The sequence below is a fragment of the Staurois parvus genome, unplaced genomic scaffold, assembly GCF_062004578.1.
Source record: "Staurois parvus isolate SC_StPar_1 unplaced genomic scaffold, SC_StPar_1.0 ptg000017l, whole genome shotgun sequence".
Classification (NCBI taxonomy): Eukaryota; Metazoa; Chordata; class Amphibia; order Anura; family Ranidae; genus Staurois; species Staurois parvus.
This window is the reverse complement of record NW_028317813.1, coordinates 19,928,048-19,955,784: the sequence shown is the minus strand read 5'-3', so window position 1 is coordinate 19,955,784 and position 27,737 is coordinate 19,928,048. Positions and strand designations below refer to the sequence as shown.

The window sequence follows — 27,737 nt, the reverse complement described above, 5'->3', positions numbered from 1 at the left end:
TCTGGCAAGGAACGGGCTCTCTCTGCCCAGGATGCTGACAAGGATCTGGTTGAGTGTGTATTAACAAACGGAGGTGAAACTTCTAATTATACAATTCCGCGTTAGCCATAATAATCCATCTAGCTATGGTGGACTTTGAAGCCTTGGAACCCTTCCGTGCTCCCACAAAAAGAACAAAGAATCTGAATTTCTGAACTCTCTGCATCTACCAAGATAGGCCAAAAGGCTCCTTCTAACATCTAATAAACTTAAGAATAAGCAGAATAGAAGGTCGGCAAGATATTGTATCTTGAGACCTATGAAAGGAGGAGGAAACTTTGGGAAGAAACCCAAGATCTGTTTTGAGCACAATTCTATCCTGCAATTCACTCCCCCTACGGGCCAATGTGATTGCTACCAAAAATACAGATTGCTACCAAAAATGAAGATTTCTCCAGAGGTTCAAAGGGACAAAGTACCAAGTTTTTTAGGACCAAAGACAGATCCCAAATTGGACAGGACCTGACCGCCGCAAGCCTGGACTTGGAAAGAGCCCTGGAAAAATCAGCTATAAGGGGATCTTGCTGGAGAGGAACCTGAAGGAAAATACTAAGGGCCGAGGCCTGCAGCTTTAAAGTGTTAACCGAAAGGCCCTGATCTGCTCCATCCTAGAAGAAATCTAACACCACTGGGAAATTCGGAGGGCTCCAGACCTTAGTATAAATAGCTCTGGTAACTGGTTTGGGGAAGTTCGCCAAAGTCCTTACTGCTCTGTCAGAAAAAACTCTTGAGCTTTCAGGAGTTGCTTTTCAGTAGCCACGCTACCAACCTCAAGGATCTCATCTGAGAGTGCAGCACCGGACCCTGAGAGACCAGATCTTCCCTCTCTGGGAAAGGGAACGGAGGAACCGAAGCCAGGCTCCACAGCAGAGAAACTGTAGAGGAAGATGAAAGATGGCTCTTTCTTTCATCTTCCTCTACAGTTTTATTAAGCTTCCCCAGCTTCATGATAGAGCTGCACAACCTCTGATCACCAGTGGATGAACACACAACACGCTGCTTGTCACTAACGCCTGTTTGATCTGAGTCCTTGAGCACAGGAGATAATGGATCTTTGGTGACTTCCACAGCAGAGAAAACCATGGTTTCTTCAGCCAAAACGGGGCCACCAGAATGAGGTTTGTCCTTTCCAACAGAAATTTCTGCAGGACTGATGGGATCAGCCTCATTTAAGGAAACTCATAACAGAGATTGAACGCCCACGTGTTTGTGAAGGCATCTACACCCAAAGCCTGATCTTGCGGATTTAGGGAGAAGAACCGTCTGAGTTTCCTGTTTTCCTGGGAAGCAAAGAGATCGGCCTCCGGCATGTCCCACCTCAAAGTGATGGTTGCAAACACCTCCTGGTTGAGAGACCATTCGTCGTGCTTGACTGGATGCCAACTTAGAAGTCTGCTAGGGAATTCTGCACTCCTTTCAAATGGATGGCAGATATCGAACACAAGTTTTGCTTGGCTCAAGACAGAATGCTGTCCGTGATTGCTTGAAGAGGAGGGCTTTTTGTACCCCCGTTTGTTGATGTATGCCACCATAGCCATATTGTCTGAACGGATCTGCAGGTGATAGCCTATTAGATCTACTTGAAAGGTATCCAACACTAGCTGGACTGCTAGCTCTCTTTGATTCGAGGATCTACGAGCTTCCACCAAGGACCACAACCCCTGGGCCTTTCTGTTGCCTACATAGGCTCCCCAACCAAAGTTGTTGGCATTGGTTGTAATGATAACTGGATAAGGTGCATTCCAATCCATTTCCATAGCCATTACTTGGCTAGATTATACTGCTTCCGCCACCACCAAAGGGATCTCTTGATCCTGGGTGGGAGCCAGACTGCAAGATCCAGAGCAGATCTATCCCCATTCCAATCCCTAAGAAGAAAAGACTGCAGTGGCTGCTGGTGGAATCTTGCCAAGGGGACAGCTGGGAAACATGAGGTCATGAGACCCACTGCCGTCATGATATCCCTTACTGTCATGGACAAATTGGTCTGCAGTTCTGCCAGCACCTGATCTATGCTGAGAATTTTTTCCCGTGGAAGGAAGATCTCTCTCTACCGAGGAAATCTTGTACCCCAAATAAGTAACTCTCTGGGAGAGAGCTAAAAATGACTTGTCCCTGTTTATGAGCCACCCCAGACTCTGAAGGAAGTCCTAAGCAACCCGCAGATCCTCTGTCAACTGTTGGTGAGATCTGGCCATGAAGAGGAGATCATCCAGATAAGGAATGATCATAATAGACCTCATTCTTAGAGGAGCAAAGGCCTCCGCAAGCACTTTCATAAAAATTCTCGGTGCTGAGGCCAGACCGAAAGGTAGAGCCTGACACGGCTAGTTGTGGATCTCTGCACCCATCCTTACCGCTATTCTTAGGTATTTCTGAAATGCATGTTGAATGGGGATGTGAAGATATACATCCCTCAGATCCAGCGTAGCCATGAAACAATCTGGGTAAAGGATGTTTTTTTTACAGAGAAGATCGATTCCATCCTCAAGTGTTTGCACCTTAGTGACTGAGTGAGAGGGCGCAGGTTTAAGATAAAGGCAAAACTTGTCTGAGGACTTTTTCACTCCAAAAACATATCCTTTCCCCTGCTCGTTCTGGGGAACTCGAGTAAGGAGCCGTTGAGCTACCAGGTTTCCAATTAGGCCACACAGAGCCTTCTCCCGATCCTGGGGAAGGTTGGTTACCAGATATCTGGTGGGGGACTGGAGTCTAACTCCAACCTGTGCCCTTTTCCTATCAAGTCCAGAATGTACGGGTTTGCGGAGATTGAAGCCCACTGAGGGAGAAAGGTCCCCAGTATCCCTCCCACTGGAACGCTTGAGTCATTGAGACTTGGCGGGGCCCTGAGGTGGATTGATTAAGATCCTCCCTTACCCTTGTTCTTGTGCCCTGTCCAATGTTTCTTCGGCTGAACATCCTTACTTTGCTGCACCTGCGTTTGACTCCCTCCTGGAGTAAGATCTCTATTTACTCTCTGGAAATGCCCTCTTATAATTAGCCGTATACTCCAGAGCCTCCTCAAGACCTGGACTAAAAAGGTTATTGCCTGCAAAGGGCAAGGCACAAAGGCGCAGCTTGGACGCAGAGTCTCCTGTCCAGGTTTTTAACCATAATGCCCTTCTAGCTGAATTCACCAGGGCAAAAATTCTTGCAGCTAGTTTAACTGATTCAGCTGAGGCATCTGTAAGGAAACCTACCGCTTTAAACAGCAAAGGAAAGGATTTTATAATTTGCTGCCTGGAAGTCCCTGCCAAGAGATGCATCTGTAACTGGGTAAGCCAACATTCCAGATTTCTGGCGAAACAGGTGGCTGATAAAGCCTGTTTAAACTTCATAGAGGTGCAATCACAGGCCCTCCGGAGTAAGATTTCTCCTCTTATCTATAGGATCCTTTAGGGCCCCCATATCGTCAAATGCTGTCCATCTTTTTAGAAACTTTAGATAAGGGGGTGTCTAACTTTGTTCCATGGGTAGGATCCAACTTCCTCAACAGGAAATCTCAGAAAAAAAGGGCTTCCTTTCAGGGTTTTCCCACTCCAGCTTAATGGTATCAACCAGCGAACTATGGACTGGAAAGACTATAGTCTTTTTAGCATGTAGACCCTGATACATGAGGTCATGCTTAGACAGACATATATCCTCTTCCTCGATGTCTAAGGTTTCATAGATAGCCTTAAAGAGGTCATCTACATCACCAAGGGTCAATTTGTACCTGGAACCTCTGGAGTAAGCTTCACCGTCATCTTGCTCTGAGCCCGAACCTGCCTATGAGGAAGCAAGGGACCTAGGATCCTCTTCCGGGTCCTCCTCCTTTCTCAATGATTCCGATAACGCTGTACCCGCCGACTGGGTCCAAGGCCCCAACGGTGTCTGCATTCTATCCAGCAGGGATCTAATGACTGAAATGTAGTTGTCATGTCATCCTTAATGGAGGTGAGAACCCTATGGCAGGCTGTAAATGATTCATCCTTAATTAGCCTATCCACACAATTGCTGCATAAGGGCTTTTCCGAAGCTGAACCCAATTCTGTCGCACACACTGCACACTTCCTTTTCGGGGCCTGATTCTGTCTTGTCCTGGGTTTTAACCTACAACAAGCAGAAAACACAACACAGAAGATAATCAGCCTCTGCTCCTCATTCAAGCACTACTGTGCTGGGGGAGAAAAAGGAAGTCAAAGCCCCAAGCCTACCTGTGAAGAGCCAGTGCCTGAGGAACCAGGGTCCGCCTGCTGGGGGTGCCAACACCTTCCATCATGTCCCTTGTGGTGTGGTCGCCACAGCCTCTGCTGGGTCTCTGTTGCCTGCGCCACTATGGAGACCGGAACCATGAATGTCTGGGCGCCCGCCTATGACGTCACCAAGATCGGAACTTCCGGTGTACCAGCTTGGAGTGCAGCTGCTCTGCCTCCTGGAAGTCGCGACTGCCTGCCCGCTTGGTCAAGGAAGCGGACTCAGCCCCCAGGAACCTCTCCGGGGGGCTCGCCGCACCGAGGAGACAGGGGGTGGGCTGGGCCAGCACCACTGGAAATCTTCAGCGGTTCTCCTTCTCTGAGGACTGGAAGGTACAGACATGGAGGGATCCAATACAGGTTCCTTTGAACGTACATCTGTCCTTCCGGAGGAAACACTGAAAAACTGAAGAGGGAGACCTGGAAGTCTGTCTTTTAAGGTTCTGGGCTTACGCGTGTCCTCTCGCAGACAAAGGAGCTCTACGTCTTAAGGGACTGTCCTGGAAGACGGTTTGAGAAAATAAGTTACCTCTTCTTAAATGTATGACATTCTCTGCGCCATCCTGTTTATTGTATATTTCATTCATTTCTACCAGTCTGGTACTACAGCCAGCATTCTACTTGGTGCACTCCTTAGGAGAGCTTTGCTCAGATAAAGTGAAGGAGTTCCATCACCGACCCTCCCTTTCTTCTCCCCTTGTCTATTCATAAAACATCTGGTATTCTTTGCACAGAACACAAGGTGGTCTGTAAGAACCAAGTCTCTTGTTCATTCAAACACAGAAGCCAAGTTATAGTTTACCCACCCAACCACTGCCCATGTTCATTCACAGAACAAACAGATTCAGCTGTTCACTGCTGAGGCTGGGCAGCCAAATTGAAAGCAGGCATGCCTGCTTGCAGATACTTTGTGTCAAATTGAAGGCTTAACAAAAAGGAATTTATTCCATGTCATTAAGTGTTCTCGGCCCTGTGTTTATTCAAGGCTTGTGTGTCATAAAATATTGGCCATAATACTAGTCACAAAAAAATGCAATGACAGATAAGATCTACGTCTACAAGTATCATCTAGAGGTGGTATGTTTGTTTTCAGCTTCCTAAAGCACTGCACCAGAAGTTATAGGCACCAGTAAATTTTACTGCACATTAGAACATTGTTATTTTGAACAAGTTATCAGTCATTTCCTCTTAACTTTCGTGTAAGACTGACCATGAACCTAATTCCTACACTTAGTGGTTTTAAAAGCAGGTGGTTTTTTACCGTACTGCATTCTATGCAGTAAGGTTTAAAAACCTTCTGCGAGCAGCTTCCCCCACACCCCCCCAATAAATACCTGAATCCAAACTTGATCCAGCAATGTGCATGAGAGCTGAGGCTCTCTCAGCTCTATCACTCTTCATTGGCTCAGATACAGCAGCAAGAGCCATTGGCAAGTGAGACCTGGCACACAGACCTGGCCCAGGAGTGAGCAGCATGCACCAGTGCCCTCAGAGCAAGAGGCTTGCTATAGGCTTATTGGGGGGGTCAGTGGAGCCAGGAGCACCGGCGGGGACCCAAAAAGAGGAAGATCGGGCTGCTTGGTGCAAAATCATTGCACAGAGCAGGTAGGTATGACAGGTTTGTCATTTTTCTAATAAAGGTTTTGTTATATTTGTTAAGTGCAAACAATACCTGTTGATATTACAGAAATCTTGCGATCTAATAACATCCAGTGCACTCTGCCTGTGTACAAAGAGGGGTCAAGGAGATGAGGAGAGGGTGGAGATGAAGAGAGGTTTGTGTTCTCTATAATTCCTATGAAATAAAGTAGGTACATGATTTGGGGGGGGGTGTCATTAAAAACTGGAGCGTGCAAAATCTGATGCAGATCCGCATAGAAATCAAATCAACTTCCAGGTTTTATTGTCAAAGCTTAACCACTTGCCCTCTTGAGGATTTACCCCCCTTCCTGACCAGGCCATTTTTTGCGTTACGGCGCTTACTTTAACTGACAATTGCGCGGTCATACAACGCTGCACCCAAATTAAATTTATGTTCTTTTTTCACCCCCACGAATTGAGCTTTTTTTTGGTGTATTTGATCGCTTGTATATTTTTTAGCGCTATAGAAAAAAGACCGACAATTTTGAGGAAAAAAACAATTTTTTACATTTTGCTATTAAACAGGTCCAGTAAAAAAAATTTAAGAAAAAAAATCAAAGTTCATCATAAGTTTACCCCAAAATGCATTCTGCTACATGTCTTTGCTAAAAAAAAAAAAATCCCAATACGTGGAAATTAATTGGTTTAAGAGAAAGTTATAACGTATGCAAATGGCGGTACATATACTGCTATTTTTTTTTTTTTTCATTTTTACTAGTAATGGCGGCGATCAACGGCTTATAGCGGGACTGCAGCGGACATTCTGACACTGGGGGGAATACAGTGCACTGACACTGTACTAATGGCACTGGGGAAAAAGGGGTTAACATGAGGGGCGATCAAAGGGGTAACTGTGTGCAGGGAGTGTTTTATTAGGGGGCGGGGTGTGTGTGCTTCACTGTAATCACACTGCTGTGGATAGCTGTGCTATACACAGCCATCCACAGCAGTGTGCCTGAGCTGACAGGGAGGAGGACTGTAAGTAAACAAAACAGGTCTCCTCCCCGTCGGAGATCCTCAGAAATCACCAGGCACCAGAGAGTAATTACCAGCCGGGACCTGGTGATTCACTGATGATCATCTGTTTACATCCGTTAATGTCTGCATCTGTTTTCTTTTGAATGGAAGAAAGCCCTATTTTTCTTACGTAAAAAAAAAAAAATGGGCAAAAACCCGGATGTAAACAGACGAAAGACAGATGTAAACGGACGAAAAACAGATGTGACCTGCTGATGAAAAACAGAGTGACCTGCTGATGAAAAACAGAGTGACCTGCTGATGAAAAACAGAGTGACCTGCTGATGAAAAACAGAGTGACCTGCTGATGAAAAACAGAGTGACCTGCTGATGAAAAACAGATGTGACCTGCTGATGAAAAACAGATGTGACCTGCTGATGAAAAACAGATGTGACCTGCTGATGAAAAACAGATGTGACCTGCTGATGAAAAACAGATGTGAACTGATGATGAAAAACAGATGTGAACTGATGATGAAAAACAGAGTGACCTGCTGATGAAAAACAGATGTGAACTGATGATGAAAAACACATGTGGCCTGATGATGAAAAACAGATGTGAACTGATGATGAAAAACAGATGTGAACCAATGTTGAAAAATGTAAACTAATGAAATCGGATGTAAACTAACAGAAATCAAATAAAAATCTGACGTGAACTGGTAAAAAACTGAACCGTTTTTTCTTGGAAAAAACATGACTGAACCGATGAAAAAAAATGGAACGCCTGCGTAAAAGGGGCCATAACAACAAAAATGTGATTGATTTTGCCATGTCAGATTTTCAGGTGTGCAAAACTATCTGGTCAAAGAAATCCTGAATCTAATGCTGGTCATTGCATGACAATTAGAGTTACTCGTGACTCATAAGCTCCCGACTGTGGATCACTGGTTTGGAGTAGTATATGGTGTATAGGTTTTGCATCCCTTGAAAGGCAGACTGATGCTACAACTGGGCATCATCACTGTGTGTAGTTCAAGACTGACTAATATGTATTTTTAAAGGCTGTGCGCCACAGAATGTGAATTTGGTATTTTTGCGATTGCAGGCAACCTAACACAGTTTTTAATATCAGTTCTGAAAAATGATAAGCACAACAGACACCACATACAGTTCAGGATTACAAGACATTTAGAGTATTTTGCCTTACCTGTTTTAAAGCTACAGCGACAGCTGCAATTGCATGATTGTGCGGCCCTCCCTGGATTGAAGGGAAAACTGAAAAGTTGATTTTGTCTTCAAAGTTGTAAAGGATATCTTTTCCAGTTTTCTTATCCACAGACTTGACACCTTTTCGGTAAAATATAAGTCCAGATCTGTTTTTAAAACACAAAAAAAATTTGCTTATAGTGGACCATTGTAATCCTTCACCCTCCCCTTTTAACAAAAGCTGACCATTTTTAATTTTTTTTTACCTTTTTGTTTTGCTTTTTTACTGCTGCCCTTACTGGGGCACCCTCACCAGTCTAGGCAAGAGTGACATTTATTGTAATCCTTTAATCCTGCAGCCTTCTGGGATACCAACATCACATATCTTATTCACATAAAGAAAATGTAATACCTTCTGGGATGCGTGATGTCAATATTCCAGGAGGCATCACGATCCTCCATGTATAAAACAGAATTTAAACATTCACAATGACGGAGCTCTGTCTGAGCATGTGAAGATGTAGGCAGCAAGGAGAGAGAGAGAGCTGGATCTCTGTGACATAAAGAAAGAAGAAGGTGATGCAGGAGATGACCTCTGTGAGGAGCGGGGCAAGAGAGGATGACAGTCCTGGATCTAGGTGTTGTCAGTCAGGACACAGTGGTTAGCTTATACCTCTGTCAGTGCCCATGAATAATGAAAAGGATTCCAGCATATATGACACAAGGGAAATCTTAAAAGTACTTTTTGTCTTTTTACTTAAATGCCAACTCTAATGAAGTGAATGATTCAGTTGCTTTGTACATCTCTCCCTGGTAAATGTGCTTTCTTCCTTTTATCTTGGGGAAGTTCCAGGTTGGTCCACCCTTGCCTGCACTACTCCTGGGTGCATGTCCAGCTCAACACAGAGGTAGAGGGTTAAAATAATGAATGGCTGCACTTCCAGTACTTTAATGATACTCTGTTATGTGAAAAAAAACAAAAAACAACCAAACAAAAAAAACCCAAGATACACTGAGAAAGACCGAGATCCTTAAACATGTTTCATGCTAAAAATGGTCAGCTGCTGTATATGCTATAAGGTCAGAGAGTGCACACAAACTAGTTTTGATTGGGAAAAAGCTCTTGCTCCTGTGATGCTGGGGGCAAGAGCTCCACATATGGTGCATCTTCTAGGCAGGACAGGGCTGAACACTTATGCTGGAAGTCTTTCGGTCAGGCTTTGGGGCTGCTACTCATGACTTACAGGTACAGCATTGAAAGGAAGCAGCGCAGGGTGCTTTAACCCACTAAGGCCCCTGGACTGCACAGTTAATTTTATTTAAAAGGTTAACTGAGCCTTAAATTATTTGTTAAGTCCTCTTCCCAACCGCCCTATAGCAGAACTACTGCTACAGGGCGGCAGGGCTGCACAAAATCACACACACACACACACACACACACACACATATATACACACACACACGATCTTGCAATTTTGGGTAGGGCCGAGCATGGGCGCCACCCTACCCACGCAGCCATTGGCAGCTACAGATGTCAATAACTGGGTCCTGGCCAGAGATTCCCCGCCGGTACCCGGCGATCACCAAGTATCACTAACACAACAAAACAAGTCTCTCTCCTGCCAATAGTAACATGCTGCTGTGTATTTCTCTCCACAGCATAGAAATACACAGCAGTATGTTTCCCTAGTAAAACACACACAGCACAGCATAGTAAAATAGCCCACAGTTAACCCTTTGATCGCACCAGATGTTAATCCCTTCCTGCCCAGTGTCATTGCTACAGTGCCAGTGCTTTTTATTAGCACTGATCACTGTATTAGTGCCATTGGAATGTCAGTGGCAGTTTGTCAGTTCCCCCCAGTGTCAGAATGCCCACCGCAGTCTCGCAATAAGTCGCTGATCACCGCCATTACTAGTATAGAAAGAAAAAAATTCCAGTATATATACACACCATCATTTGGAGACACTATAAGTTTCACGTAAACCAATTAATTTCCATGTATTGGGATTTTTTTTTTTTTCCAGCAAAGATGTAGCAGAATACATTTTGGCCTAAATTTATGACGAAATTTCATTTTGTAAATGTTTTACTGGATGTTTTATAGCAAAAAGCCAAAAATATTTTTTTTATCAAAATTGTCGGTCTTTTTTTGTTTATAGCGCAAAAAAACACACAGTTGATCAAATACCACTGAAAGAAAGCTCTATTTGTGAGGGGAAAAAGGACATACATTTAATTTGGGTGCAGTGCTGCATGACCACGCAATTGTCAGTTAAAATAATGCAGCGCCGTATGGCAAAAAATGGCCTAGTCAGGAAGGGGGGTAAATCCTGTGGAGGGCAAGTAGTTAAAAATGAGACTGCATTTTTTTTTTAAATTCTCTTATGCTTTCCCACTTTCCCGGGCAATTTTCTTAGAGGTCAAGAAAAATGCCTGATTATCAATAAAATATACAGTGGTCTTCTTTTTTACTCAAATCGAAAGACTTGAATTTCCCAGAAAAAGGCTTCATGCTCTTGGTTGAGCTGAAAAAAAACATAAGGCCTATCACATTTCTTCGAGAAAGACCAGATTCCCATATTTACCAGCCCATTATTATTATAGAAAATGTATATAATAGCAATAGTTTTGCGCAGTGCTTTCAAATATATTGACAGACAGTACCGTTACAATACAAGAGGGTTAGTAGCATCCAGCTTATCTAAGAGAGGGACAAGTGGTACAAAAATGTAATAACTACGAGGGATGAGCTAATGGGGAAAGTAAAAGTTCAGTTTTAAGGTGGAGGTGGGATAGACTTCCCTGAAGAGAGTTTCCAGGGGTTTATCCAATGTTGTCTAATGCATCTGACTGTGCCTTTCACAATTTATAAAGACACAGCTACATTGCCCATTTGGGGCAAAGTGACAGGATCTGTGTAATGCTCACCATCCAACAATTTCATACCTTTCCAGCTCTACCCCACCACTCCTTTTTCTCTAGCTACCTCAGCAAAACACTCAGTGCTTTTAAGAATGGCGGAGAATGACTTTGTCCTAAAATGCAGTGCTGGGGCCTATCGGCACAGTTCCATGATGCATAGGATGACGTCACCACTTCTTTTCAGTACTAAAACCAAGTATTTTAATAGTGGCTATGACACAGCACTGGAGTGGTTAGAATATTAGGTGAAGGAAGCATTGCACAGACATTGTCACGGTGTCTCTTTATGGGTATCCATATTTGCCAATTTTCATATGGAAAAGAACAGAAACAAGCCAGTCCATTTCTTCTTTGTATAAGGAAAATGGGTCACAAACCTACATACTTGTGTGTTTACTTCCTAAGTGCCCAATCAAATGTATTCATGGATGAGCTACACCAACCCATATTGGATTATGCAGTGTGTTGGGATTGAATTCTTGCTTTTGACCCACCAACACACATCATAGGACTGTATCTTAAAACCATATACCATAATGCCATATACCAAGGCTTGAATAAAATCAATTAAACACCTTTCACAGTTGCCAACAGTCACAAAATGCCCGGAAGGGTCCCAAAAATCTGACAGATGTCCCGCTGACTATCTTGTCCTGGGTAGAATCCCAAAAATATGCTCTGTCACTGACAGCTGAGAGTTTCCAGTTCACTGTATGGCAAAACAGGGTTGCGGTGCTAGGCAATCACAGACCCAGTCACAGAGATCTGCTCCGTGTCTCTGCAATCTTTCAAGAGCATCACAAATCTCCAGCCACAAGGGACTACAAACAAAAGCTAAGATGGCCACCTAACTACTTCCTGTCTCCACTGCACCAGTATAGTCTAGAGAGCAGCCTCATGACCTCTAGTGGCTGGAGGAATAAACTGCAGCCCAATACTCCTTTAGAGACATACACAGCATGGCCTGGTCAGACCAAAAGCACACTGATCATTCTCCTGGAGGCCACTGAGGGCAAATGGTCAGGTTTTTCAAAGAAATGCTGCAAATGTTAACTTACCATTCCCACCGCAGGACCCTGAAGTCCAACCTTCACCAATTATAGTGGGCTTGGTAATGCTAACCTTCAAGGACTCGGTCCCCATAATGTGGGGCCACTGACTTGGACCTGTACAGCACCCTGCCGGAAAGCACCTTGGTCAGTATTATACTGCACTGGGTTCCATTACGCAGGGTCCAGCGCTGTAAGGTTGCATTACAGGCACAACCCCCGAGGATTCTTCTCCTTATCCAGCAAGGCTCATGTACCATCCATTTTGGCCAACAGCCTTCCAAATGGATCTGATTAAAGTCCCTGATTCTCTGATGGAACCATTCTAGACCTTCATGCTCCTAGAACACATGCAACACTTTAGTGACCATCCACCTTACAGACACTGGCGGAAATACTTCCTGTGTAGGAGCGGTTATACAGCGGAGGACTTATTCTCTGATTGGTCGGCCAGTATCCATTCACCTATAGGTGAACACAGTAGACCAACACCAGCAGATGACATGGCCCCCCAAATCATCACTGACTGTGGAAACTTCAAACTGGACCTCAAGAAATTTGGATTCTGTACCTCTTCAATCTTCCTCCAGACTCTGGGACCTTGCTTTCTAAATTAAATGCAAAATTTACTTTTATTGGAAAAGAGGACTTTGGACCAGTGAACAACAGTCCAGTCCTTTTTCTCCTTAGCCCATTTAAGTCACTTCTGATGTTGTCTCAGGAGTGGCTTGAAACAAAGAAAGCGACAATTGTAGCCCATGTCCTGGATATGTCTGTGTGTGGTAGCTCTTGAAGTGCTCACACCAGCCATAGTCCACTCCTTGTGAATCTCCCCCAAATTCCTCTCCCTCTGCTTCCAGCCTGCGCAATGGACAATTAAAAGGGATGAGACCTAGAAAGCCATAAAGCTGAAGAAAAATGAGAGAATGAGAAATGTTCCTGTATGTGCAGTGAGGCAGAATTGTGGGAATCACAAGGTGGCTGAGCTGAATTACATATACTTTGAAAAGTAAATTAATAAACATATGTACATTTAACTGTACATTCAAGGGTTTGTGTCTAGAATTCAATTTCAAGAAAATATGTCAAAAGAAGCCACTTTATCTATAAATAAAAAGAAATGTATAAAAAGACCCATGTGTTGAAAACCTACAATCCCTTTACATTTGTCACTATCCATACAAGTTACCCAAATTGCTATAACGTATATGGGCAGCAATACATTGTAAGAAGAGGTTTTTCATGTTGCAGAGATCTTGGCAAAGTGCTGAGAAAGGGTGAATGAAGCCCAGTGAGAAAGGATGAGGATCCCTGCTGCTCAGTTTCACAGTTTCCAGCTTCACGCTCTACTCCAGGGTGTGAAACCAACCAACGGAAGCAAGAGAGGTGCAAAAAAAGGAAAAAAATCTCTAGAGATCAGAAAAAACCAGGGGAGGCAAGGGAAGAGGCATACGTGTGCTGAGACCTGTTTGTTAATTACTTTGATTGGAAGGTGTAGAGAACGGCATGAAGAAATGCTGGCAGAGCTCTCACCACTCGCTGAGGATTCTTATCACAAGGGTAGCTGCCGACTCCCTCACCGCTCAAGGCAAAATACAGATGCTTAGAATCTGCAGTTGGCACACACTGACAAGGAAATAATAATATGTAACCAAGATTTACATTTAATAAATTGGAACGGATGATAGCATAGAATACCTGTGTTCGGGGCTTTTAAACTATACAGTGTCCAATTTAATTGAAGTCACATTTGACAAAAATGAGACTGATATGCTATACATACTACACTGCATACATTTAAGATGTATAAATATAGTATACATAATGTCACTCAAACCGTCCCTTTTAGTTTTTTATTTACTATTCAAAAACACAGGGGAAACCGCATACATGAATAGCTCTATTTTATAATACTGGCATTCCTCACCAGTACCTGGTCACCTCCCTAGCTATCTTCCTATGGCTGCACACTGGTGGGTCCAGACAATCTTTTCAGAGGTGGGCCCTCACTCCATCTTCTCACTGCCAACCACTTTTATGATGTGTCCAAGGGTCTCTCTAAGTCAGCAGATAATTACAGAAAGTTGTCACAGCCAAAATTAGGTTTCACCATTTTCTATAGTCTGAGTTATTTTATGATCAAGGAAATAGTCTTTCTTCTTTGCTCCCTCTTCACCTACCACCGCTACTCTCTACATTTAAAAAATTCCAAGGATTAGATTGGTCCACAGCTCTCACTTGACACATGGGGCCAATCACAACACCCTGTACCATGGTGACCAGCTGGAGCCAATCACAGATCACTATTATATTGAACTGACATGAACGTAACACATTCATGACAGTTCAAAGCAAGCAATGATTTTCATTACTCCTGCAATGCAAAGTGTACAAAACAAAAAAAAAAATCCCTGATCACCCTCCCAGAGTAGTACAATGTTACTATGGTAACATTGCAGAACTTCGATACAAGTTTTTTTTTTTTTTAAATTGTAAAAAAGAAAAATAATTAAAAAAAAAAATTAAGAGACTTGTTTTAATTTTTTTTTTTTGCTTTAACTACTTGCCACACGGCAACGAAGTGCAGGAGAGCGGCATCTCTGGCCAAAACAATGTAATCTTACGTCGCTTTCTATTTCTGTGTGTACGTGCATTACATTCCCTGTGATAATAAAAGTGATTAAAAAAAAAAGGTGCAGTGTAAAAATAATGTAAAACAAATAACAAAAAAAAATTACCCCCATGCTCGCGCCCAGAGGCAAACGTAAGCGAAGGTCCCACGACGGTATGTAAACAGAGACTGCACCAGGCATGTGAGGTATCACCGCAAATGACAAATCGAGGGCAGTAATTCGAGCACTAAACCTCCTGTGTAAATCTAAAGTGGTGAACTGTGACGGCTTTTAAATCGTCACCTATGGATATTACAAATGTATGTAATTTGTTGCCGTTGCACGGGCGTGCGCACTTTTAAACCATGCCATGTTTGGTATCCATTTATTTGGTGTAACATCATCTTTATTATATTATCAGACTACTTGGCAATATATTGTGTTTTGTGCATTCAAATTCCAAAAAGTGTATTTTTTCCAAAAGATTTGCATTCGGAAAATCACTGTGCACAAAAAAAAAAAAAATTTTTACAGTTTTTATAACCATGGGGTGACGTGTAAGCTAAAAAAGTAATTAAAAGTCTGAACAAATCTAAAAAAAAAAAAAAAAAATTGTTAAATAAATTTACAAGGACAAAAGAAATCAAAATCTCCCTCTGCAAAGGAGTTGCCCATCAAAACTGCATACTACAGGACACATAATATGCATTATAGAGCAGAAATATGAGACTTGCATTGCTAGTGAAAAAAGTGAGCACAATGTTACACAGCACTGTGAAAATATTTTCAAGCACTTAAAAGTGCACTAAGATTTACCTGGCCCCACGGAGAGTCTTGTGCGTCGTCGTCGTGACCACATCAGCATGATCAAAAGGTGACGGGATGACACTAGCTGCTACCAGCCCACTAATGTGGGCCATGTCAGCAAGAAGGTAAGCCTTCACCTCGTCACACACCTGCAGAAAGGGAGGACAGCTCATCAACATAGTCAGTACTCTACAGTAGTTTTCCAAATCAGAATGCTACTAGATATACAATACATACCCCAAGGTCAAACGGCTGTGCCCCACCAGAAGGTCTTTGTTGCCTTTAAACATAGTGAACCCTACCCATCCACATTCTTTATTTCATGGCATGTCACTCTGTCTTTAGTGCCCAATCCACTCCTCAGCTATTTCCAAAGTTTTCCTGACAATTTCAGAGTTTGAAAACTTTACCATTTTCTATGCTCAAAACAGTGTTAACAGCAAACTAGTGGCTGAAAGCTCAAGCATTTAAAGGATAAGTTCACCTTTCTACAAATTTTTTTTTAAAAAATACCATATTTTTCGCTCCATAAGACGCACCTAGGTTCTAGAGGAGTAGAACAAAAAAAAAATATTCTGAACCAATGGACTGCAGACTTGTTACAGGAAATGACCAGGGACTGCAGACACAGTACAGGAAATGACCAGAGACTGCGGACACAGTACAGGAAATGACCAGAGACTGCGGACACAGTACAGGAAATGACCAGAGACTGCGGACACAGTGCAGGAGATGACCAGAGACTGCGGACACAGTACAGGAGATGACCAGAGACTGCGGACACAGTACAGGAGATGACCAGAGACTGCGGACACAGTACAGGAGATGACCAGAGACTGCGGACACAGTACAGGAGATGACCAGAGACTGCGGACACAGTACAGGAGATGACCAGAGACTGCGGACACAGTACAGGGGATGACCAGAGACTGCGGACACAGTACAGGGGATGACCAGAGACTGCGGACACAGTACAGGAGATGACCAGAGACTGCGGACACAGTACAGGAGATGACCAGAGACTGCGGACACAGTACAGGAGATGACAAGAGACTGCGGACACAGTACAGGGGATGACCAGAGACTGCGGACATAGTACAGGGATGACCAGAGACTGCGGACACAGTACAGGAGATGACCAGAGACTGCGGACACAGTACAGGAGATGACCAGAGACTGCGGACACAGTACAGGAGATGACCAGAGACTGCGGACACAGTACAGGAGATGACCAGAGACTGCGGACACAGTACAGGAGATGACCAGAGACTGCGGACACAGTACAGGGGATGACCAGAGACTGCGGACACAGTACAGGGGATGACCAGAGACTGCGGACACAGTACAGGCGATGACCAGAGACTGCGGACACAGTACAGGAGATGACCAGAGACTGCGGACACAGTACAGGAGATGACAAGAGACTGCGGACACAGTACAGGAGATGACAAGAGACTGCGGACACAGTACAGGGGATGACCAGAGACTGCGGACATAGTACAGGGATGACCAGAGACTGCGGACACAGTACAGGAGATGACCAGAGACTGCGGACACAGTACAGGAGATGACTAGAGACTGCGGACACAGTACAGGAGATGACAAGAGACTGTGGACACAGTACAGGAGATGACAAGAGACTGCGGACACAGTACAGGAGATGACCAGAGACTGCAGACAGTACAGGGATGACCAGAGACTGCAGACAGTACAGGGGATGACCATGAGACTGCGGACCTTTGGGGAGGGAGGGGGAGTGGGCACCTGAATTTGACAGGTACCTGCTCCCACTTCTGTGGAGTTGTCCTCCCTTTTTAGTGTGGGCACCCAGCTGTGACAGCCGGGTGCTCACTGCGCATGTGCGAAAAGTGCTGCGCTTTGTGAATGGCCCGGTGTCTTCTGGGACCTATCATGTGTCCCAGAAGACGCCGGACCATTCACAATGCGCAGCACATTTCGCACATGCGCAGTGGGCACCTAGCTGTCACAGTCAGCTGCCCACACTAAAGATGCTGGCGCTGGAAGATTGTACAGCGCTGGACCGAGGAACAGGTAAGGTCCTGCTGCAGAGAAGAGCTGAGCGGCTGGCCCAGTATTCTGACACGGTGGTGGCGGCAGCGGCGGAAATACCGGACCGGCCACTACATAAGATGCACTGACATTTACCCCCAGTTTTTTTGGGGAAAAAAACTGCGTCTTATGGAGCGAAAAATATGGTATATTATTTTGCAGGTAAAAATATGTGCATTTACTATTTTTTGTAGTAGGAGCCTGTAAAGCATTGCACCAACAATCAGCAGATCGCTGGTGCCATGCAGTTCTCCTGCAGACCTGCCAAATTTACCTGCTTGTCCGTACATCCCGTTCTCAAAGTGCCTTGGTAGTTCATTGAGAACTACAAGCTGACAGGCGATAAGGCTATCAGGCCTTGTAGTCTATTCATTTACAGAACACTGTGAATGAATGATGCGGCCGTGTGGGTGAAGGCCCGCTGTTTTTAAAAAGTGACAGCTAGTACGGGGAATTTCTCCTCGTACTGATGTCACGGGAAGGGGGGAGGGGCAGCAGCTGCAGGATTGGAAACATGGTACATGTTCCACCTTAAAAATGGTTGGAACATGTAATATGTTCCCAAAGCTGAACTTATCCTTTAAACACTTGCCTACCAGGCACTTGTTCCCCCTTCCTGACCAGGCCAATTTTCAGCTGTCGCACGCTGAATGACAATTGCACAGTCATGCAACATTGTACCCATATGAAAGTTTTATCATTTTTTTCAACACAAATAGAGCTTTCTTTGGTGATATTTACTCGCCCCTGGGTTTTTATTTTTTACACCATAAAAAAAAAAAAAGAGCAAAAAATTTGCACACACAAAGTTTTTCTTTGTTTCTATTATCAAATTTTGAAAACAGGTAATTTTTCTCCTTCACTGATGTGCATTGATAAGGCTGCACTTATAGGCAGCACTGATGGGCACTGATAGGTGGCATGGATAGGCACCGATAGGCGGTACTGACTGGTGGAACTGCTGGGCTGCACTGATGGGCACAGGTGGGCGGCACTGCTGGGCACTGATCATCAATGCCCTGATGATCGGTGCCGATCCCTCCTCTGATAACTGACGATTGTCGTCAGTACTTTCCTCATGCTGTGACAGCATGAGGAAAGTGCAGCTGATAACCAGCAATTGCATTCCCCGGTGATCAGTGTGTCATTGGACATAACTGATCACGTGGTAAAAGGCCACTGTGATTGGCCTTTTACCACATCACATGATCAGCTGTGTCTGTAGGACACAGAGATCATGGAGATTGCCGGGTGCGCTCCCCCCGGGGGCACGCAGGAGAGCACATTCAAGGAGGATGTCATATGACGCCCTCCCAGAACTGGCTGGCCGCAGTGAAGCCGTCATTGGGCTATCTGCAGTCGGCAAGTGGTTAACAGTAGCAAAGTTGAAATTCATTTGATCTCCTTTGGTGCCAGTCAGCATTATCTTACAAAGTCCAGTACATGGTTTCTCAGACATATGTCCCAGCAAATAACGGTACATTCATTTTAGTGCTACAGATAAATCTTTGGGGACGCAGTCCAAACATTAAAATGTTCAAATGTTATGGTGTTCACAAAGCATCTAACCAGTCACAACCAAGAAACCAGTTTTCAGATACTGAATGCGGATACAGGGAAAATCAGGAGAGGTCTTAAGCACTGGGACCACTTTTAACTTCAGACAGAAAATCCATTCTTGCTGAAAGTTAATGTCTTTGTTAAAGGCAATAGCAGCACAATGTGAAAGTGAAGCTGGATTGTTAATAAAGTTCCTCTCAATACAAAAACCAAGACCTCCGTTTGTATTACTAAACATTCTTTCATGTAAGAGCTCCATGACCTTTAATAGGAATTTTCCTACCAATGTTCTCATTTACCAATTCGGAGTTAAGATCAATTCCGCTCCCATATGTCTGCTATAAATTTAGCCTTAATTCGCTCTTCAGAGGTTTTTAGTCTTGTAAGCTCGCAGGTTGAGACTTCTCTGGTTTTCCTCTTAAAACCCCAGAGACTTTTTGTACTTAGACTGGCAACACTCTGCTTAAAATAGCTAAATATCTCTTTTTTTCCTCCAGTTCATGATTTATACCCAAAGGGTCTCAAGACAATGAAAGACTAACCCAGCCAAGATGCTGCACCTTCTGTTGTCTCATTTGGAGCAGAATTTCTGCATAAACACAAACACAGTGTATCAGTCTACAGGCATGAATCAGGTCCCCCAGGTACTTGCCACTGATAAAACACGCTAGATTAGTCTGGATTTTCTATCAGCCCTGTACCTACTTAACCTGCTTTAGAAGAACAGATGAGAAAGAAGAATACTCTCTGGTAAAACAGCATAATATAAATGAGACTTGCTTATTAGGTGTTCATGTTATAAAACAATAACCAGTTCAAAATCAATTGTGTTTGCTGTTTACAGTTGCAAGAAAAAGTATGTGAACCCCTTGGGATTACGTGGAGTTTTGCATGAATTGGGCATAAAATGTGCTCTGAACGTCATCTAAGCCACAACAATGGAAGAACACAGTCTGCTGAACGTAATACTACACAAACATTAGATGTTGCCATGGTTTAATTGCACATAACATGTAAACATTTACAGGGGGGGGGAAAGGTATGTGAACCATTGGACTTAATAACTGGTTGACCCTCCTTTGGCAGCAATAACCTCAACCAAATGTTTCCTGTAGTTGCAGATCAGACCTGCACAACGATCTGGAGTAATTTTGGACCACTCCTCTTCACAAAACTGTTTCAGTGTAGCAATATCCTTGGGATGTCTGGTGTGAATCGCTCTCTTAAGGTCATGCCACAGAATTTCAATCGGGTTGAGGTCATGACTCTGACTGGGCCACTCCAGAAGGCATATTCTGTGCTGCTGCAGCCATTGTTTTGTTGAATTACTTGTATGCTTTGGGTCATTGTCCTGTTGCATCACCCATACTCTGCGGAGCTTCAGTTGGCGGACAGATGATCGTACGTTTTCCTGCAAAATGTCTTGATAAACTCTGGAATTCATTTTCCCATCAATGACAACAATCCGTCCAGGCCCTGAGGCAGCAAAGCAGCCCCAAACCATGATGCTCCCTCCGCCATGTTTTACAGTGGGGATGAGGTTTTGATGTTGGTGTGCTATGCCTTTTTTCCTCCACACATAGTGTTGTGTGTTCTTCCCAAACAACTCAATCTTGGTTTCATCTGTCCACAGTATATTTTGCCAGTAGTGCTGTGGAACATCCAGTTGCTCTTTTGCAAACTTCAAACGTGCTGCAATATTCTTTTTGGACAGCAATGGCTTCCTCCGTGGTGTCCTCCCATGTACTCCATTCTTGTTTAATGTTTTCCTTATTGTAGATGTCTCAACAAAAATGTTAGCATGTGCCAGAGATTTCTGTAGGTCTTTAGCCGACACTCTGGGATTCTTCTTTACCTCATGCAGCATTCTGTGCTGTGCTCTTGCAGTCATTTTTACAGGACGACGACGCCTAGGGAGAGTAGCAACAGTGCTAAACTTTCTCCATTTGTAGACAGTCTGTCTTACCGTGGACACATGAACATCAAGGCTTTTGGAGATACTTTTGTAACCCTTTCCAGCTTCATGCAAGTCAACAATTCTTGATCGTAGGTCTTCTGAGAGCTCTTTTCTGCGAGGCATGGTTCACATCAGACAGTGCTTCTTGCAACCAGTAAACCCAAAATAGGTGTGTGTTTTTAAGGGCAGGACAGCTGTCAGCAACACATCCAATATCATCACACTGATTGGAGTCAAGGTTGGCTCACTCCTGGCTCCAATTAGCTTTAGGAGAAGTCATTAAGCTAGGGCCTCACATACTTTTTCCTCCCTGCACTGTGAATGTTTACATGTTATGTGCAATTAAACCATGGCAACATCTAATGTTTGTGTAGTATTATGTTCAGCAGACTGTGTTCTTCTATTGTTGTGACTTAGATGACGTTCAGAGCACATTTTTTGCCCAATTCATGCAAAACTCCACGTAATCCCAAGGGGTTCACATACTTTTTCTTGCAACTGTATGTTGTGTGTGGGTTCCAGCTTTACTGGAGAAACTTCACAGCTTCAATCTCTTCCATTCTGGTCAGCTTTAGTCAAGTCAAAAAAAAAACCCAAAGTATTTGCTGTGGTGCATTTGTTTTTTAATAGTAAAAGTGTAGCGATCATATTTATAACATAGCAGAGTACATGTTTCAACCTGTTCAAAGGAATGATGGTTTCTAACATTTCTCAATGTGTATGCTGTATTGCATAATTCCATCTAAACCTACTAGTTTCTTCTTCTCAGAGGGATAAACAAGCCTTTTCAATGCAAGCAGGCATGTGGTATGCTACATGTATTTAACAGAATGTATTCTACTTTTGCATAAAGAAAAAAAACAAACCCTAAAGCAGGGGTGTCCAACATTTTGACTTTCCTGGGCCACATTGGAAGAAGAGGAATTGTCTTGGACCACACATAAAACACACTAACAATAAGGGCAGCTGGCGAGCAGAATAAGTTGGGCAGATCAAGTTAACCTCCCTAGCGGTCTGATTATGTCCATATTTCTGTGCTCAAAGCGGTACATTTTTTTGCATGGAAATATGTGGTTTTTTTTATTGTATTCCTGTAATTTTTAGGAATAACTCACTGAAATCTGTCCGAACAAGAGTCTAGTAAACATCCCGGGTATGATAACATTTGAAACACGAAATCATAAATTATAATTTAATAAATAATCATAAAAAATAATAGAATACATTTAATTCAATAATATAATCAAACCAAAAACACTGAAATTTGAAATATAGCTCCAAGTTCGCACATCACTGAGCAAAGTCGCAAAATCGTTTTCAGTGTCTCACGACGAATTTCCCCACGAATCTTCATCACTCATTTCTGCAAGTGGTTCCGATTTACTATCGCTTTTCTCTAGCTGGTCTAAAACAGCTTTTGACCTAAAGAGACACTTTTTGGACGCCATGGACATTTCTCAGTTTCCATGCAGAAAGAACAGTAAAAATGCAGGCAGGGCACAGGACAAAGCACTCGGGACAAAATGTATGTGAAATGGTTTGATACAGTAATGTTATACTATGTGATTTTAGCGTATTTAGTGAATGTCACTTTTTGACATGTTTAAAATTTCCTGCCGTTCTGTCCCCGTACGTCCCGATGATGCAGGGAACGGAACCCGGAAAACAGATGCTGGCATTGGCCGGAGGAAATGGCGGGGACGCTATAGGGGGGACATCGCGGGAGCGAAGGACAAGGTAAGCGCAGGAGGGATCCCGGAGCAACGCTGTAGCTCAAGGTTACCGCTTGTGGTGCTGAAACTTTACCCCGAGCTACACTCGGGAATACCGCCAGGGAGGTTAAAGTGTTACTAAACCCACAACAATAAAATCAGTCTGTATATGCCATAAAGCATGCCGATTATACTCACTGTGAAATCTAAGGTGTTAACCATTGTGTGAAAAGGCTGTTTGATCCTATCTTCTCTGATCCTCCCCTACTTATACTGTCCCCAATCAATCTGCTAATAGAACAGAGCAAGCTGCACATACTCAGTTTGGTGTATATTGCTAGAGTGTTTTTATTTTTCCTGGGAGAGTGCATGTGATCAGCACAGGGCCAATTAGCGTTGTCCAAACAGAGGATCAGGGTTATGTAGCCTCATAGGACAATCAAGAGAGAATGAAAGCTCCTCCTACAAGCTTTAACTAGTGCTCTGATGGAGACTGATAGAAATCGCAAGATTGCTCTAACTGCTAATGAGAAAAGGTGATTAGCAGTTTATATTTACTACAATAATTGCATTTCCATGTGCTGTGAACTGTGGGAGACCAGATATAGTGAATACAGGGTATTGGGTTTAGTAACACTTTAACGATCACTGATATAGACAATTAGACAATATACCTATCATCATTTTTTTTTATTATAAGTAAAAGAGGGTGACATAAAACTTGTGCGATATTTGACACTGTTGAAGCGAACATATCAATATATCTGGTTTGATGACTGTAGTAGCAATTCTCAAGGTGCTCATCAAAAATGTTGGTTCTAATTTTGCCCTTTGTGTGTTTTTTACCTGAAAATAGTTTCTGCCGAAAAACTGATGCCATAAATAAGACGTGATTGTGAAGAGTGAGATATTTTTCTTTGAGAAGATAAAACTTATGAAAGTCCAGTAGACACTGTCACATTTGTCAGCCACACATTCACCAAGTGTAAATGCATTTTTACAAAATAATAAAAAAGACCAAAAAAAAATTATTTTTACGTTTACGATTTTGTGCTGGGCCACATTCATAGCTGTCTTGGGTTGCAGGTTGGACACCCCTGCCCTAGAACATACAACTTTAATAGTACCACACCCAAAAAAAAAAACAAAAAAAAAAAACACAAAAAAACATTAATTATAATTAAATTTGATTATATCATCCAATAAACAATCTCTAAAATGGACTAAATTACACATATGTTGAAAGCAATATACAAATTAAAATCCTCATACGGACAGTTAGATTATGGAAGGATCTACTACGAAGGGATAATGTAACCCATTGTCTAACTCCAAAATAGGAAGTTCCACGTATGACATCCTGATTGCTTCTTCAACACGTTTCACAGTACAGTGTCTGTTTCTTCAGGAAACCTTTTATATGTAGAACTGTCTGTCAAGGCTGTAAGCAGCATATACAGACATATAAAAGGCAATACAAGGCAACAAGCCATCTTGATGGATGGACCACAGACCCTCAATCCTCAACAAGGCCCGACAACTCGAGTCGTGTAATACGGTTAACAAACCCCCTGGAATGAAATCCATAAAATTAAACAGATACGACTCTGATACACTCCAGATCTCTCCATCCTAAGGCAGTCTAACTGTCCATATGAGGATTTTAAATTGTACAGCTTTCACTATATGTGTAAATTAGTCCCTTTTTTATGGATTTTTTTTATTGAATGATGTAATAAAATGCAATTGTTTTTACATTTTTTTGGTGTGGTATTGTTAAATTGTAAAGGATGTGGTGCCAGTAACTGCACCAAACACAGGAGGAGGCCTTGTTGCCATTCTCCCCACCAACTTTAATGGTTCAAGTTAGTGTAATCTACATCTTTTTAAATGATAAATACAGTTGAGAAGCTGGATCTTTTTGGCAACCTCAAGAAAATGCTGAGGGGGTGGGCAGGACTGAGCAGGGTTTTTACATTTTCCCAAAGTGTCTGCAGACAAAGCAATGTGCTGTCAATCTAAAGAGTTGTGGGCGGAGCTAATTGTGGCTATTTACCTATAGGGCCATCTACAGAGCCAGCATCTAAGCAGCAGCAAGACAATGCTGCGGTGATTTCACTGCAGAAGGTAGAGCGTTTTCATCCAATTAATCCAGGAATCTGAGAAATGATGGAAAGAGATGGCCAGCAAATAGGCAGCACTCACAACGTGAAAGGAGATTTGTCAAGGAGGGTTCTATTGGATTGTCAATATTAAGTATTGTTTGCATTCCTATTACAATACAGAACGTATACGCTCTGACCATAGATCTCCTTTGACTCAGGGGGTTCACAGTACTGATTTAGCAAATCTTACTTTCTGTTATGACTGCCAAACATCTGCAGCAGCGGTTATAAATTCTGTGGCTATGTAGGAAGCTGCTGATGGGGTTGGGGCGCTCTATTTAGTACCAAAGAACAAAGGTATACCGCTCAGGCAAACAATCCAGATCAATCCACAACAGGTTCAGGTTCTGGCTCGCCACCACACACGATGCAATAGGAAGAAGGGTCAGCAGCACACCGGAGGATAGATGAATATAGTGTGTATTTATTGATCCATAGGACACACAAAACACCAGGACATGAATACAGGACCTGTTAACATGTTTCACACGATCTCATGCGTAATCATAACCAACATAACTTATGATTAAGCACGAGATTGTGTGAAACACGTTAACAGGTCCTGTATTCATGTTCTGGTGTTGTGTCCTATGGATCAATAAATACACACTATATTCATCTATCCTCCGGTGTGCAGCTGACCCTTCTTCCTATTGCGCGCTTTTTGGTAGCAGTAATCTTTCTGACATAACCTGACACACACCCCCTCTGACTCCCAGCTTAAACGAAGCAATCAGCAAAGCTCATGCTCCGAAAGGTTTGCTGCTATCAGAGAACTGTGATTAGAGAGCTAGAGATTGCTCAGCAGCTAGATGAAAAACTAACATTTGTTCAGTAAATATTTTACCTCCCTGAAATTTCTATTGGCCTTCAACCGCCTCCCACCCGCCATATAAGGTAATGACGGGAGGGTGGCGGTTCTCTCGTTCTGGGAGGATTCATATGACGTCCTTCCACTCTAACTGCACGCGAGTGCGCGCTGATCAGCGGTGTGCTGGGATCACTGTAAAAAGCCAATGACATCAGCTCTGTCATGTGATCAGCTGTGTCCAATCACAGCTGATCACATGTAAATAGGAAATGCCAGTTATCAGCAGTCCTCTCCTCCCGCTGACAGCTCGTGAGGAGAGGAGAGCTCGGCATTACTCAAAGCGGATATCTACACTGATCATCATACATACATACATACACAGTGAGGAACAGAAGTATTTGAACCCCCTGTGATTTTGCAAGTTCTCCCACTTAGAAATCATGGAGGGGTCTGAAATTCACATTGTAGGTGCATTCCCACTCTGAGAGACAGAATTATAAAAAAAATTAAGGAAATCACATTGTATGATTTTTAAAGAATGTATTTGTCTTGCACTGCTGAACAAAAATATTTGAACAACTGAGATAATTAGTGTTAATATTTGGTACAGAAACCTTTGTTTGCAATTACAGAGGTCAAACGTTTCCTGTAGTTCTTGACCAGGTTTGCACACACTGCAACAGGGATTTTGGCCCACTCCTCCACACAGATCTCCTCTAGATCTGTCAGGTTTCAGGGCTGTCACTGAGCAACACGGAGTTTCAGCTCCCTCCAAAGATATTCTATTAGATTTAGGTCTAGAGACTGGCTAGGCCACTCCAGAACCTTGATATGCTTCTTACGGAGCCACTCCTTGGTTATCCTGGCTGTGTGCTTTGGGTCGTTGTCATGTTGGAAGACCCAGCCACGACCCATCTTCAATGCTCTGACTGAGGGAAGGAGGTTGTTGCTCAAAATCTCATAATAAATGGCCCCATTCATCCTCTCCTTAATACAGTGCAGTCGTCCTGTCCCCTTCGCAGAAAAGCACTCCCAAAGCATTATGTTACCACCCCCATGCTTCACAGTAGGGATGGTGTTCTTGGGATGCAACTCATCCTTCTTTTTCCTCCAAACACGACGAGTGAAGTTTAGACCAAGACGTTCTACTTTCGTCTCATCTGACCACATGACTTTCTCTTTTTTTTATATTTAAATATTTATTAATTTTTCATAAAGATAACATTACACTTTCATCTTTTTCATAATAAATACACAATTCCTTCTTATCCTTTATTTTTCCCTTCTTAAAAACATTACCCCCTTCCTCCTCCCCCCCAAACAACCCCCCCACTCTGCGTTCTTCCCTACTTTCTGTCTAAAGCAAGCGTATCCTACCCCTCTTCTCTTCTCATTTCTACTGCTTCATATATATTCGTTTGAAGTACAAAATCTTCCCATTTCTCCCATCTCCTTTTATATATCTCCATCTTACCCTCTTGGATATAGTATAGTTTCTCCATCTTACTAATCTGCTTTACTCTCTCAAAAATGACTTTCTCTTATGACGTCACCACGCTCCCAGAATCCTCCTCGCGTACCCCTCGCGTACAGAATCCTCAGGTACGCGAGGAGGATTCTGGGAGCGTGGTGATGTCATTTCCGGCGTGGCGGCCATATTGTGAAACCCCTATATACAATACCCATGCAGGACATGCATAGCATGAGGTATAGGAGCCTGTAAACTGGAGAAATAAATGTGAGTGGGCATTTTTAATATTTATGGAATATATGGCATAAAAAGCGTTTTTACAATATGTGAGTTTCCATTTATATATGAACCGAGGAGGAGGCTGCTGAGAGAATATATGAGTCTGGGGAGGATCAGGTGATTCATCAGAGTGGTGTGTTTTTCTTAAGGCAAGCTGACCCTGTGGGGTCTATGCAAGGAGGTGAGGGGCCACTGTAGCCACTGTTTGGATTTACACAGTGTGGACACCTGGGATCA

At 43.2% G+C, this 27,737-nt stretch overlaps 1 protein-coding gene across 1 annotated transcript in view; it reads right to left on the bottom strand.

Moving 5' to 3' along the window:
* Window positions 1-27,737, bottom strand: part of SHMT2 (serine hydroxymethyltransferase 2) — a 117,706-nt gene that overhangs the window by 20,004 nt on the left and 69,965 nt on the right. Inside the window, exons 7-8 of the mRNA XM_089681166.1 lie at window positions 15,485-15,624; window positions 8,083-8,248 (exon numbers count right to left, since the gene is read on the bottom strand). Of these exons, the coding sequence (XP_089537292.1) occupies window positions 8,083-8,248; window positions 15,485-15,624 (306 nt within the window). The remainder of the gene's footprint in view (window positions 1-8,082; window positions 8,249-15,484; window positions 15,625-27,737) is intronic.